The sequence below is a fragment of the Penaeus vannamei genome, chromosome 42, assembly GCF_042767895.1.
Source record: "Penaeus vannamei isolate JL-2024 chromosome 42, ASM4276789v1, whole genome shotgun sequence".
NCBI classification, from domain to species: domain Eukaryota; kingdom Metazoa; phylum Arthropoda; class Malacostraca; order Decapoda; family Penaeidae; genus Penaeus; species Penaeus vannamei.
The window spans coordinates 13259536-13272035 of NC_091590.1; the positions used below are offsets into that span (position 1 = coordinate 13259536).

At 45.6% G+C, this 12500-nt stretch overlaps 1 protein-coding gene across 4 annotated transcripts in view; it reads left to right on the top strand.

The window, feature by feature from the left end:
- The window catches only part of LOC113805351 (zinc transporter foi), a 117566-nt gene that overhangs the window by 22720 nt on the left and 82346 nt on the right, over positions 1-12500 (top strand). For all 4 annotated transcript variants that reach the window (XM_070118379.1, XM_070118380.1, XM_070118381.1 and 1 more), the window contains exon 2: positions 10943-12064. In XM_070118379.1, the coding sequence (XP_069974480.1) occupies positions 11263-12064 (802 nt within the window). In that variant the 5' untranslated portion in view covers positions 10943-11262. The remainder of the gene's footprint in view (positions 1-10942; positions 12065-12500) is intronic.

Here is a 12500-nt window from a genome sequence, read left to right on the forward strand (position 1 = left end):
ACGCAAGGTCAAAGAGAAAACGAAACTTGTATGAGAACTCCGTGCACTCTATGTATTTTATTTTTGGTATTATCATTATTCTATTATTATCCGTACTGACTTTGTTGTTGTTTTTCATATTATCTGCTCTTTCCTTGTTCGTGTTCTTTCTATTACTATTCTCATGATGGTTATTACTATTTCTGTTACTAAAATTTAGTTCATATGTTTCTATTCATGTTTTTCTCACTCCCTTTCTCTCTCATTCTTCTTCCTTCCCTCCTTTCATCTTCCTCTCTCTCTCTTCCTCTATCCATCCACCCAAATATCTTTCCCCTTTCTCTTTATTATCTTTATTCCTCCCTCTCTCCTTTCTCCTTCCCCTCTATATCCTCATATTTCACTCTCTCTCTATCCTTTCTCATCTTCGCTCACAGAAATCTCACAATCGGCAACATTAGTCGCTACTAATAATCTGGACCTGACCTCACCCCGGAACGCAGGCAGAATCCGCACCTAAGCCACCCCGTCGTAAAGCTCATTCTCGCGTCCCGTCGGATTTTTTTCTACACAGTCGAAAGGGATACGGCCCCAGTTTGGATTTGAAAATATATTAGGCCTATTATTTTTTATTATGTTGGGTTTTCTTCGTTTTCATGGGGTTATTTTGCAATGGAAAGATGGCGTTTACTATAATGGCTGATTCCGGACGAGTTATTTCGTTTGATGATTATTTTCAGGGGTTTTAGTCGGATTTTATTGCTACTCTTTGGGGGAGGGGCAGGGTGGAGCTTGAAGGGGGGTGGGGCTTGGTAGGGGACGTGGTGGGTGGGTGGGTCGTGGTATGGGAGGAGGAGGGTGGTGGGGCTTGGTAGGGGGGGGAAGGCGTGCTTGGTAGGGGAGTGGGAGGGGGATGGGAGGGAAAGGGAAAGAGGTTAAGTGTATGCCTATCGTACCTGGTACCTCACTGTCTACTCCCCTAGTCTTTGAGCCATCTTGAAGACGGATGTGTGTGTGTGTGTGTGTGTGTGTGTGTGTGTGTGTGTGTGTGTGTGTGTGTGTGTGTGTGTGTGTGTGTGTGTGTGTGTGTGTGTGTGTGTGTGTTTGTCCGCCCTCTCCACGCTTTCACGCTCATTCTAATGCTACTCTGGCAGTCTTTCTCCCACACACGTATATGTATACACATACGTGTGCACACACGTATGTGTATAGGGAAAAGAATAAGAGGGAGAATGAAACATAATTCGAAAATGAATAAAAAAAAAAAAATAATATATATATATGGCTATACTAGTGAATGCCCAAGACAGACAGACAAAACCACGAAATGGAAGAGGGGTTGTGAGAGGACACCGAGGGGGGGGATTCCTCAAGATTGGAGAATTATGACACTTGAAGAGGCACTCTATTATGCGAAATGGTGCCGCCTGTAACAAGGGTTGAATGGGAGCATGCGGGCGGGTGGGCGCGCTTATCTCGACATTGGGGTTAAGAGTGTGTGAAATAGTATTTTTTTTTTTTACATACACATATATATCTATGTGAATATAAGAAACTCCGCCCACGCCCACGGCTGGGTAGGCCTAATTCTCTTAGAAATGCATAAATACCCTTAGGCAAGGTTAAGAGGCTACAAAGTTATTATTCCTCCCTTCCTCCCAAGACACTAGCCGTTAGTGACGTCACACCAATTTTGAAACAGCCTCGAAATACCTTGTATTCCTTTGGCCTTGGATACAGCTACTAGATCACGCACACGCAAACGCACACACACTTCTATCCCCAATAACCCGAGTTCCAGTAATTTTTACAGCTGCCTATTGCCGTAGGTGTGGGTCATTTATCGCACCAAAGGCCAGGTACCTAATCGGTCGCTAATAACACTGTCATCTCGCTCTAGGCAATCCTCTTTAGGCGGAAAATGTGACCTCGAAAGACGACAGCATTTAGGTACGTGCGTGCGTGCGTGTGCGTGTGTGTGGGGGGGGGGTGTATATTGGACAGATATAGATAGCTAAATAGGTAGATGGATATATGTTACTGAAACTATTGGTATGTAATAATTTTTCGTTTCTTATAGACTAATAGAATAAAGTTACTGCTACCGCCAATGCAGTACATGCTGGAGAGGTCGAATTACAAACCCTAATCTATGTATAATTTAGTATTTCGTTTTTAGCACTTTTTCATTTATTTTTATATACTCGTTTGGACTTATCTTTATCGCGAAATCTGTTACCTTAGGTATCTTTTCCTCTATTTCCCTTTTCTTTAAGCGTTTCCTATCTCGTCCCTGCCCCTTAATTTTCGTGTTTCTTTTCACGTCAACACTTCTTCGCTTTTTTCTTTAAAATTTTATTGACAATTCAGAGTTGAAAACTGTCTTCCACGAACACTATTCCCGCTTTTCATTCATAAACGGCGGTCGATTCATCAGTTTACCTTTTCCACAAACAGTTAATGTATCATTTCAGTTCACTACAAAATCGGCCCTTAAGTGAGGGAGGACGCTGCCTGACGCTCACCGACACCCAAACCACCTCACACCACCACAGACAAACAGCCACTGACCCCTCAGGTCAAGATACCTGCTTGTTCGGATGATCTCCTGTGCCCCACTCCATCCTCTCTTCCTTTCTCTGCCCTTCTGACTCTTCCTCTCTCCCTCTCCCTTAACCTCTGCATCTCCCTCTCTCCTTCTCTCTCCCTCCTCCTCCCCCTTCACTTTCCTCTCCTCTCTTTATTTATGTGTTTGTTTATTATTATAATTTAATATGGTGTTGTCCTTGAATATTCAGAGGAGTGGATGAGCAACCCGTATTCGGACGCGCGCGCGCGCGCGTGTGTGTGTATGTGTGTGTGTGCGCTTGCGGGCGTGTGTGTGTGCGCTTGCGGGCGTGTGTGTGTGTGCTTGCGGGCGTATGTGTGTGTGTGTGCTTGCGGGCGTGTGTGTGTGTGTGTGTGTGTGTGTGTGTGTGTGTGTGTGTGTGTGTGTGTGTGTGTGTGTGTGTGTGTGCTTGCGGGCTTGTGTTTGTGCGCATGCGCATGCGTGTGTGCGTACGTGTGTGTGTTTCCTCCAGCCGCGAGACCTATAAAGACAAGATCTAACCGGAGACTGTCTAATCGCGAGATGCTGTTAATTAACCATAGGCGATAATGGCGATAAATAAACAAAAGGCCACTAATGTTGAGAGCGAGAGAAGGGTTGGCTCTGGTCTACTACATCGCGATAGAAAGCACGATTTATTTTCGGGGGAAGCGCACTCACATACGCTCTCACCCTCACTCTCAATTAACTTTTCAGTCAGAAAAGACTTAAAAGACTTACTCTGACTCTCTCAGTCGCACTCAGACTATCACTCACTCACTATCTCACTCTCTCAGACACAGAAACACACAAACACACACACATACACATACACACACACACACACTCACACTCACTCACGCATACGGACACTCACACTAGCAGTCTCTTACAGTCACATACATGCTTCAGGGAGTTCAGGTACCCTATTTTCAGCTGATGAGTGGGAGAAGTGGGAGAAACTTCAATGAAAATTAGATGATGAAATCGTAAATGCATAAACAACAACAAAAGAAAAACGTATGTGTGTATGAATATTATAGGATCTTAAAAAAAAAATGACAGAAATAAAACAGCCGCCACTTACACAAACAAACAAAGAACTACAATGAAAAGACCTCGTGCGTGTCCCGAGTGAGGTGCAGGTGGAAGATAGGTGGGTAGGAGGGGGGAGGGGGGGTGGGGGGGTGGAGAGAGAATTGTTTAGGGGGGGCGTTTACCTGCTTGGGGGTTGATATTACGAGGGGGGAGGGGGTGTGCGTGGAAAGGGGAGGGGGGGAATATGAGGTAGAGGTGACAGGAGAGAGGTGGGGGGATAAATGGGAGAGGGGGAAGGGAGGGATGGAGGGAGAGGAGGGAGGTGGAGAGAGAAAAGCTGGGTGGGGGGAGAGTTCACCTCCCTGGGGGCTGATATTACGAGGGGGAGGGAGGGGGTGGGAGAGAGGAGTGGGAGATAAATGGGAGAGGGGAAAGGGAGGGAGGGAGTGGGGAGGAGGGAAGTGAATGGAAATTGTAGCTGGAGGAGGGGGCGAGATACCCAAGTCAGTTGCCGTGTGTTTTATTTGATGAAATTTCTCTAGTTCGGTCTCTTTCGACTTGCCTCACGCTACCCCTCGGTTTATCTGTATTCCTCTCCACCCCTCTCTTCTACCCACTTTCTCTAATCCCTCATCTACCCACTTTCTCTAATCTCACTTCTCCCTCTCCCTCGTTCCCTCCTTTTCCACCTCCCTCATTGTCTCCCACCCTTTCCCTCTAACCTCTTCTTCATTGTCTCACCCCTTTCCCCTTCCCTCACCCTCATTGTCTCCCTTTTCCTCCCTTTACCTCTTCTCTTCGTCTCCATCTCCCTCTTTCTCTCTGTTTCTATCTCCATCCCTTTCCCTCTCCCTTTTTCTCTCTGTCTCCATCTCCATCCCTCTCCGTCTCCCTCTTTCTCTTTGTCTCCATCTCCTTCACTTTCCCTCTCCCTCTCCCTCTTTCTCATTGTCGTCCTATCCTTCTTTCTCATTGTCTCCCTCTCCCTCTTTCTCAATGTCTCCTTCTCCCACTCCCTCTCCCTCTTTCTCATTGTCTCCCTCTTCCTCTCCCTCTCCCTCTTTCTCATTGTCTCCTTCTCCCTCTTTCTCATTGTCTCCTTCTCCCTTTCCCTCTCCCTCTTTATCTCCCTTTCCCTCCATCTCTGTCTCCCTTTCCCTCTCCCTCTCTCTCACTGCCTCCTACCCCTACGTCCTCGAAATCTGTCTCCCCATCCCGTCACCCTCCGTCATTCTTAAGGTATCGACCTGGAGCCCGACCTTAGGCCTATATATTACGGACAAAATGACGGTTGGAGAGGCTTGGGCTGTCACCTGTGGTTTGTAAAGATGAACGAGGTCGGGAAAGCAACACCGAAAGCAGCATCGACAACCCACAACACTCAGAACGACAACAACAATAATCTCTGCAACTGCAACGATAATAGGCATAACAGTAACAACAAAGCGGCAACAGCAACAAAACTGCATCAACAGCAACAAAATTGCACCAACAACAACAAAATTGCATCAACAACAACAAAATTGCATCATCAACAACAAAATTGCATCATCAACGACAACAACAATAACAAAAGCAACAGCAATAGCAACAGCAGCAGCATGATAGCTGGATGGATTACGAAAGAAGCGACGGATATTAATTTGAATTTTAAGGGATCAGCAACCGTCAGTTAGAACAGGGAGACAAGACGAGAGAAAATAGGAGACAGATGGGTAGAGGAGAAATACGAGGAGGAGGGGGAGGGAGAGGAAGAAGAGGAAGAAGAATAGAAGAGGAAGAAGAAGAATAGAAGAGGAAGAAGAAGATGAATAGAAGAGGAAGAAGAAGAATAGAAGAGGAAGAAGAAGAATAGAAGAGGAAGAAGAAGAAAAATAGAAGAGGAAGAAGAAGAAAGAAAAATAGAAGAGGAAGAGGAAGAAGAATAAGAACAAGAACAAAAATAAGATGAGGATAAAAAAGAAAGACGGTAGACGTGAAATAAAGAATATTCAGATGCGATGAAATTGAGAATTAACATCAAGAAGGAGAAAATCGAAAAAAATAAATATCAAAAGTTATTCATTTTCTACGGAAAACAATGACTGAAAATTCAGCGAAATTTATAACAAAAGTTTGTTACACGTACAAGTGTGCAGTTTCTCAATTTTTCTCCCGTCCATAAAAAGAACACAATAGACTGTTTTCGCAATTCAGAAATATAGGCGAAATAATTTGATTTCACAATACCCCTACGTCCCACACAACCGTATCAAGAATCAGCTGTTTTCACGATACTCTATCGTACCAGGAATAAGTGGATTTCACTGTACACAAGCTTACCAAGAATCAGCTGATTTCACAATAGTCTGTCGTTCCAGAGATCAGCTGATTTCGCCGTACACAAACCTACCGAGAATCAGCTGATTTCACAATACACTATCGTTTCAGAAATCAGCTGATTTCGCCGTACACAAACCTACGGAGAATCAGCTGATTTCACAATACACTATCGTTTCAGAAATCAGCTGATTTCGCCGTACACAAACCTACCGAGAATCAGTTGATTTCACAATACTCTAACGTTCCAGAAATCAGCTGATTTCACATAAACCCGACGTATCATGAATCATCTCATTTCCCAATACCTAAGAAATGTAGTTGTGAAACACCTGTTCTCGAAATAAGAACACAAATATAAATAAAATCTAAGGAAAGAGAGATTTTGAATGGGTGCATTTTTAGCATCGAGTTTATATACAGGTGTGATCTAATTTCATTATTGTTATTTCACATTCTGTTAATGTTTATTTCGTTCTATATTGTCCTTATTGTTTATTATTATTGCTATTAATAATAATAATCATAATAATAACACTGCTACTATTGTTATTATCAATATTTTGGTGTCATCATTTTGATCTTTTATTATCTGTAATACTGTCACTTTGATTACCATTGCTATTTTAATTATATTATCGTTCTGATGCTGAGGGGGGTAGGGGGTAGGGGGTAGGGGGTAGAGGAAAGAGGTGCATGATTGTGCAAAATAAGAGGGAGAGAGAGAGAGAGAGAGAGAGAGAGAGAGAGAGAGAGAGAGAGAGAGAGAGAGAGAGAGAGAGAGAGAGAGAGAGAGAGAGAGAGAGAGAGAGAGAGAGAGAAAGGGAGCTAGAACTAGAGAGAGAAGTAGAGAGAGAGAGGAAGAGAGAGAGGGGGGTGGTATGCGAATATCTTCTTAATCATTATCATCACCATCATATCATTATCATCAACATCATATCATCACCATCACCACCATCATCATATCACCCTCTTCCACATCACCATCATATCATTCTCATCACCATCACCATCATATCATCATCTTCCCCATCACCATCACCATCACCATCGTCAGCATAATAATACGAATTAAGATGAGTAACAGAATGTATTTTGTAATCACGACTAAGCTTATGCAGCTTCTTAGAAAATGAAAGAAAAGAAAAGAATAAATAAGAGAAACGAAAGAAAGGAAAGAATACAGAAACAATAAGAATAGCTAAACACAGACAAAGAGCTTAAGCAAGAACAGAGATAGTCTTACACATATACATTTGTCCCGTAAAATAGTGACTCAGGAATGCTTTCTGTTTTATTTTTTCTCTCTTTCTCTGAGATAGAAAGTGATATACTACTGGCAGTTACAAACATTTTACATTTTTTAAACTTTTCAAACGCAGTTTTTGTGGTTTGACGTGCGGCACCTTCCACGAAGTCATTATACCGTTATATATCATACAGTGATACACCCACTCACACGCACACACGTACACCCACCCACACACATGTATGTAAGTATGTTTGTATATAGAAACATCGGCAGGTCGTGCCCTTGACCTCCTTGCGTTGGATTTTCCCCAATTCGAGTCTTTAATTGTTGTAATTAATGCTGTATTATTAATAATCAGTTGCAGTCTTAATTTAATGCCCCCCTCTCAGTCAAGTTGTCAATGTATTTTCTCCAAACACAATGTAAATAATTTTGGTAACACTTGGTAATTTATTGACTGTTTATTATTATCATCATGTATATAATTAATTAATTTATGGACTGTTGTTATTATTATCATCATGTATATACATATATATTTCACATGTGGGTTAGTGGTGGTTGGTTCATCCTTGTCATACTATGCCTTCCTGAACACGTTGTTGACAAATTAATTATTATTATACTAATGCTATTTATAGAGATCCGGGAACCTTTTCAAAATGATCGAATCCCATGCACTAATGATACCTACACGCAATTGTTTTCTTACTTAATATATTAATTCATCTAGTATGTATGTGAGGCTTGGGGTATGGGGGGTTAGTGATGGGGGGGGGGGGGGTTAGTGATATTAGTGAATGTGTTATTGAATTTTCAGTTTTCAGTTTTCGCGAACACGAATGCCAGTGCAAACATTCCGTTTTAATGCCGATAAAACATCGAGTTTCAGCCGCCGGAATAAAATTTAATGAACACGCTTCCATCATTTTTTTCCCATGTTACTAGATTGCTAGTAACAAAGGGGAAAAATAGGGAAAAAAACTAGGGGAAAGAAATAGGAAATTTTGTCATTAAGGCAGATAATCTGGAGAATTCCCTTGTGGCTGCTAGCTTGGCTCAACGTCCGATAGGCGAATATCGAGTGTGCGAACGAATATTCGCCAGTGCGGTTGAATATGCGAGTAGTGGGACTGTATGTGTGCGTGTGTGTGTGTGAGTGCGTGTGTGTGTGAGTGCGTGCGTGTGCGTGTGTGTGTGAGTGCGTGCGTGTGCGTGTGTGAGTGCGTGCGTGTGCGTGTGTGAGTGCGTGTGTGTGTGAGTGCGTGCGTGTGCGTGTGTGTGTGAGTGCGTGCGTGTGCGTGTGTGAGTGCGTGCGTGTGTGAGTGTGTGTGTGTGTGTGTGTGTGTGTGTCTGTGTGTGTGTGCGTGTGCGTGTGCGTGTGTGAATGCGTGTGCGTGTGTGTGTGTTTATCCTGTTAGTATTTGGGTCATTGAACATGGAATAAATCAAGGGGCTTCATGCGATGGGGTAGCGGGGGTAGGGGGGGGTAGAGGAAAGAGGAGCATGATTGTGCAAGAGAAGAGAGAAGAGAAGAGAGAGAGGGGGGCGAGGGGGAGCGAGATAAGAGAAGAAAAGAGAAGAGAAGAGAAGAGTAGATAGAGAGAGAAAGGGAGGGGGGGGGGCAGGGAGAGAGCGAGAGGGGAGGAGAAGAGAGAGGAGAGAGGGGAGAGGGGAGGAGAAAAGAGAGGGAGAGGGGTGAGGGGAGAGGGGAAAGGACGGAGGGAAGAGAGGGGAGAGGGGAAAGGAGAGAGAGAGAGGGGATGAGAGGGAGAAGAGAGGTTAGAGAGAGAGAGAGAGAGAGAGAGAGAGAGAGAGAGAGAGAGAGAGAGAGAGAGAGAGAGAGAGAGAGAGAGAGAGAGAGAGAGGGAGGGAGGGAGAGAGAGGGAGAGGGAGAGGGAGAGGGAGAGAGAGAGAGAGAGAGAGAGAGAGAGAGAGAGAGAGAGAGAGAGAGAGAGAGAGAGAGAGAGAGAGAGAGAGAGAGAGAGAGAGAGAGAGAGAGAGAGAGAGAGAGGGAGAGAGAGAGAGAGAGAGAGAGAGAGAGAGAGAGAGAGAGAGAGAGAGAGAGAGAGAGAGAGAGAGAGAGAGAGAGAGAGAGAGAGAGAGAGAGAGAGAGAGAGAGAGAGAGAAAGGTGGAGGGTGAGAGGGAGAAGAGAGGTTAGAGAGAGAGAGAGAAAAAAAAAAACGAGAGGCAGATACAGAGACAGACAGAAAACCCGAATCAAGGATAATGAGACAAGAAAGAATGTCTGATAGGAGGAAAAATAAAAGAGAACAATAGATTAAACAAGAGGACGCAAAAGATTAGAAGATGGGTCGAGAATAATCTGAAATAACTGATATCTTATGCGCCTGTAAACCGAATTTTATCCAAAGTATTTTAGGAGATGATTTTACGAAAGTGGTTCCGTGTCATCCTAAGACGACTATTTTCCTTCATTTTTTTCCTTATAAAGAGGAGTACGGAGGCGATCGGTAGTATCTCGGAGCAGCTACACTTATCGCGGGTGAGAGATAAGGCCAAGAAACACAATGCAGGGAGGAGGGGGGTTAAGGGGGAGATTCTTTGCTCCTTTAAGGCCTTTTAAGTGGAGCGGGGGTTGCGTTCGCCGCCTGGGATTCTTCTCCCTTCTCTCCTCCTCTTCCAATGTCATCTTCCTTTCCTCTTACTTCCTCTTCAGCATATCCTCTTCCTTCTTCCCTCGTTTTCCTTATTCCCTGCTCTTCATCACACCCTTCTCCCTCTTTCCAGCTCTTACATCTTCTCTCCTTTCTCATCTTTATCACGCCCTTTTTCTCCTCTTCCTCTATCTTCCCTCCTCCTTTCTCATCTTCATCACACCCTCTCCCCTTCTATCCTCTTCATCACACCATCTACCCTTCTATCCTCTTCATCAGACCCTCTTTCCTCTTTCCTCCTCTTCATCACATCCTTTATCCTCTTTCTCCTTTCTCCTCCTCATGCTTTCCCCTTATTTGCTTCTACTCTCTTCTTCATCAAGCCCTTTCCCCTTCTTTCTTCTCCCTTCTCACACCTCATTACACTCTCCTCTTCTTCTGTTCTCTCTTTTCCCTCACCATTTTTTCCTGCACTTTGTACCCTCTTTCGCCTGTCGTATCCCTCCTCGTTCTTTCCTCTTCTATCCTCACTCGTCCTCGCTTTCACTTCCGTTCTCCCTTCTCCCTCCTTATTCTTTCCTTGTCCCTCGTTTTCTCTCTTCGCTCCGCTGTATTCTTTTCCACTTTCGTCACTCCCTCCACTCTCTCTCACTGTTCCTCCCCACCTTCAGCCTGCTCCCTCTTCCCTTCTCCTTCACCCTACATCCTTTTCCCTCCTCCCTCGTCCTTTTGAACGTGTCAACGAACGTCCTGTATTTTCATCAGTTTGTTTAGTATCAGATTGAACGATACAGTTTTGTTTTTGCTAACTCTATGAAGCAATCACCAAAATCTTAAAGATTGCTGTTTGTATTGTTTCTGAAAATATCATTGTCGAAAGTTTGAAAACTCTAAATAAGGTTTGATCTCATTATACTTAAAAGTTTATTGATATCTGCGTCTCGTTTTCACCGACGCATCTTTATAAACATAACGGCAATCATTTTTCGAATCTGTCCGGACGAGCCGCGGGCGGGTGAACAGTACTCTCATGACATACCAGAATGCTCGTAGGTGTTAGAAATATTGGAGAGTTGACCTACAAATGCAGCCATTCATTATAGCCATATTTAAATGGGCATCTAATCCTGGTTTCCTCGTACCCGCAGGTGAATGTCGGGTCTGGGGGGCTCCGGTAGGGGAGTAGGTGAGGAGAGTAGGAGAGGAGGAGACCTCGGTACCCGCATCACACGCACCACGTCGCTGCTGCCAACGCCATCAGAAGCCACCACGTCGCTCGCTGCTCTTGCTGATACTACTGCTGCTGCCGCCGTCGTAGCTGCCTCTGCTGTTACCGTCGCCGTCGCTCTTTCTACTGCTGCTGTCGCTGATTTCGTCGCTGTTTCTGTCGCCGCCGCGTCTGTTGTGCTCCGTGAGCAGGTGAGCCCAGGCAGCGCGTCGCCCGTGTCACGCTCCGGTGGCTTTTCAGATGGCGAAAGCGGCGAAGTCGTGGCGCATCGTGGTACTGCTGGTGCTGCTGCTGTCTCTCGCCGTCCTCTCGTCGCCGCCGCCGAGCCCTTCGCCAAGGCCGTGCCCTACGCCCTCTGCCGTGGGCACTCCCGCTGAGCGCCAGGCCGCTTTCGAGAACCCACACCTGAGAGAGCTCTTCCGCAGGTACGGCCAGGGGGACGTCCTCACCCCCGAGGGCCTACACAAGCTCCTGCTCAGCCTCGGCCTCCACTTCGAGGACGACAACGACCATCCCCAACACACCCACGACCACCAGAACCACCCCGACGCCGCTCTCGGCTCACCGACGACGAGGAAGGACGACCCGGAGGAGGAGGACCACTTCCACGACGACCACCACCACGCACACGATGACCACGTGACCCACGATCACAGCCCGGACGACCACAACCGGAGGCAGAAGGACCACCAGACGGACAGCGACGGCCGCAACCACGGCGATGAGCCCAAACTAGACGGCAGGGCGGACGACCCGTATTCCACCGTCGTCGTCGTCGACCACCCGCGCAGCAATCACCTCGGCGACCCGCACGACCTCCTCGGCGGCCACATCGACGACCGCTTCCACGACGACCATCGCCACTCCGAGGATGGGCATCTAGACAACAACCACCATCGGGACGGTCACGCGGCGCCGGACGACTCTCTCACGCGCCGGTCGTCGTCGTCGTCGTCAAGGTCCTTGCGCGAGAGCGACGCCACGGGTTTAGGCGCCAGAGCTCGTGCCAGGTCAAGACGGACCGGGACACCACGCGACCAAGGTGAGCTTGATCTTATATCTGTTTATCTACATTTATCTATGTCTATTTATCCATCTATTCATCTATCTGTGTAATAAACTGACCTTCCCTTTCAGTGACAGCTGGAATAACAATCCATTCATAGTAAAATTCAGACAGCATACATATACATACATGCTGAATTGTTTATTTCTCATGTTTAACGATGAACGATTCAATATAGGTTTATTTATGAAAATTCCCACACCACACAAGGGAAGGATACTGAACTTCGTGTAGCCTAAAATATGTAAATTAAATACAACAGAGATGAGGAAAATGCAAATAAGGTTGAGGTATAAATCTACGGAAAATAAACCCATTATTGACCACGCCTCTCTCTCTGTCTTTCACTCTTACACTCCCCCTTACACCCACACCCTTACACTCTTATTCTCACTCACACTCATACACACAC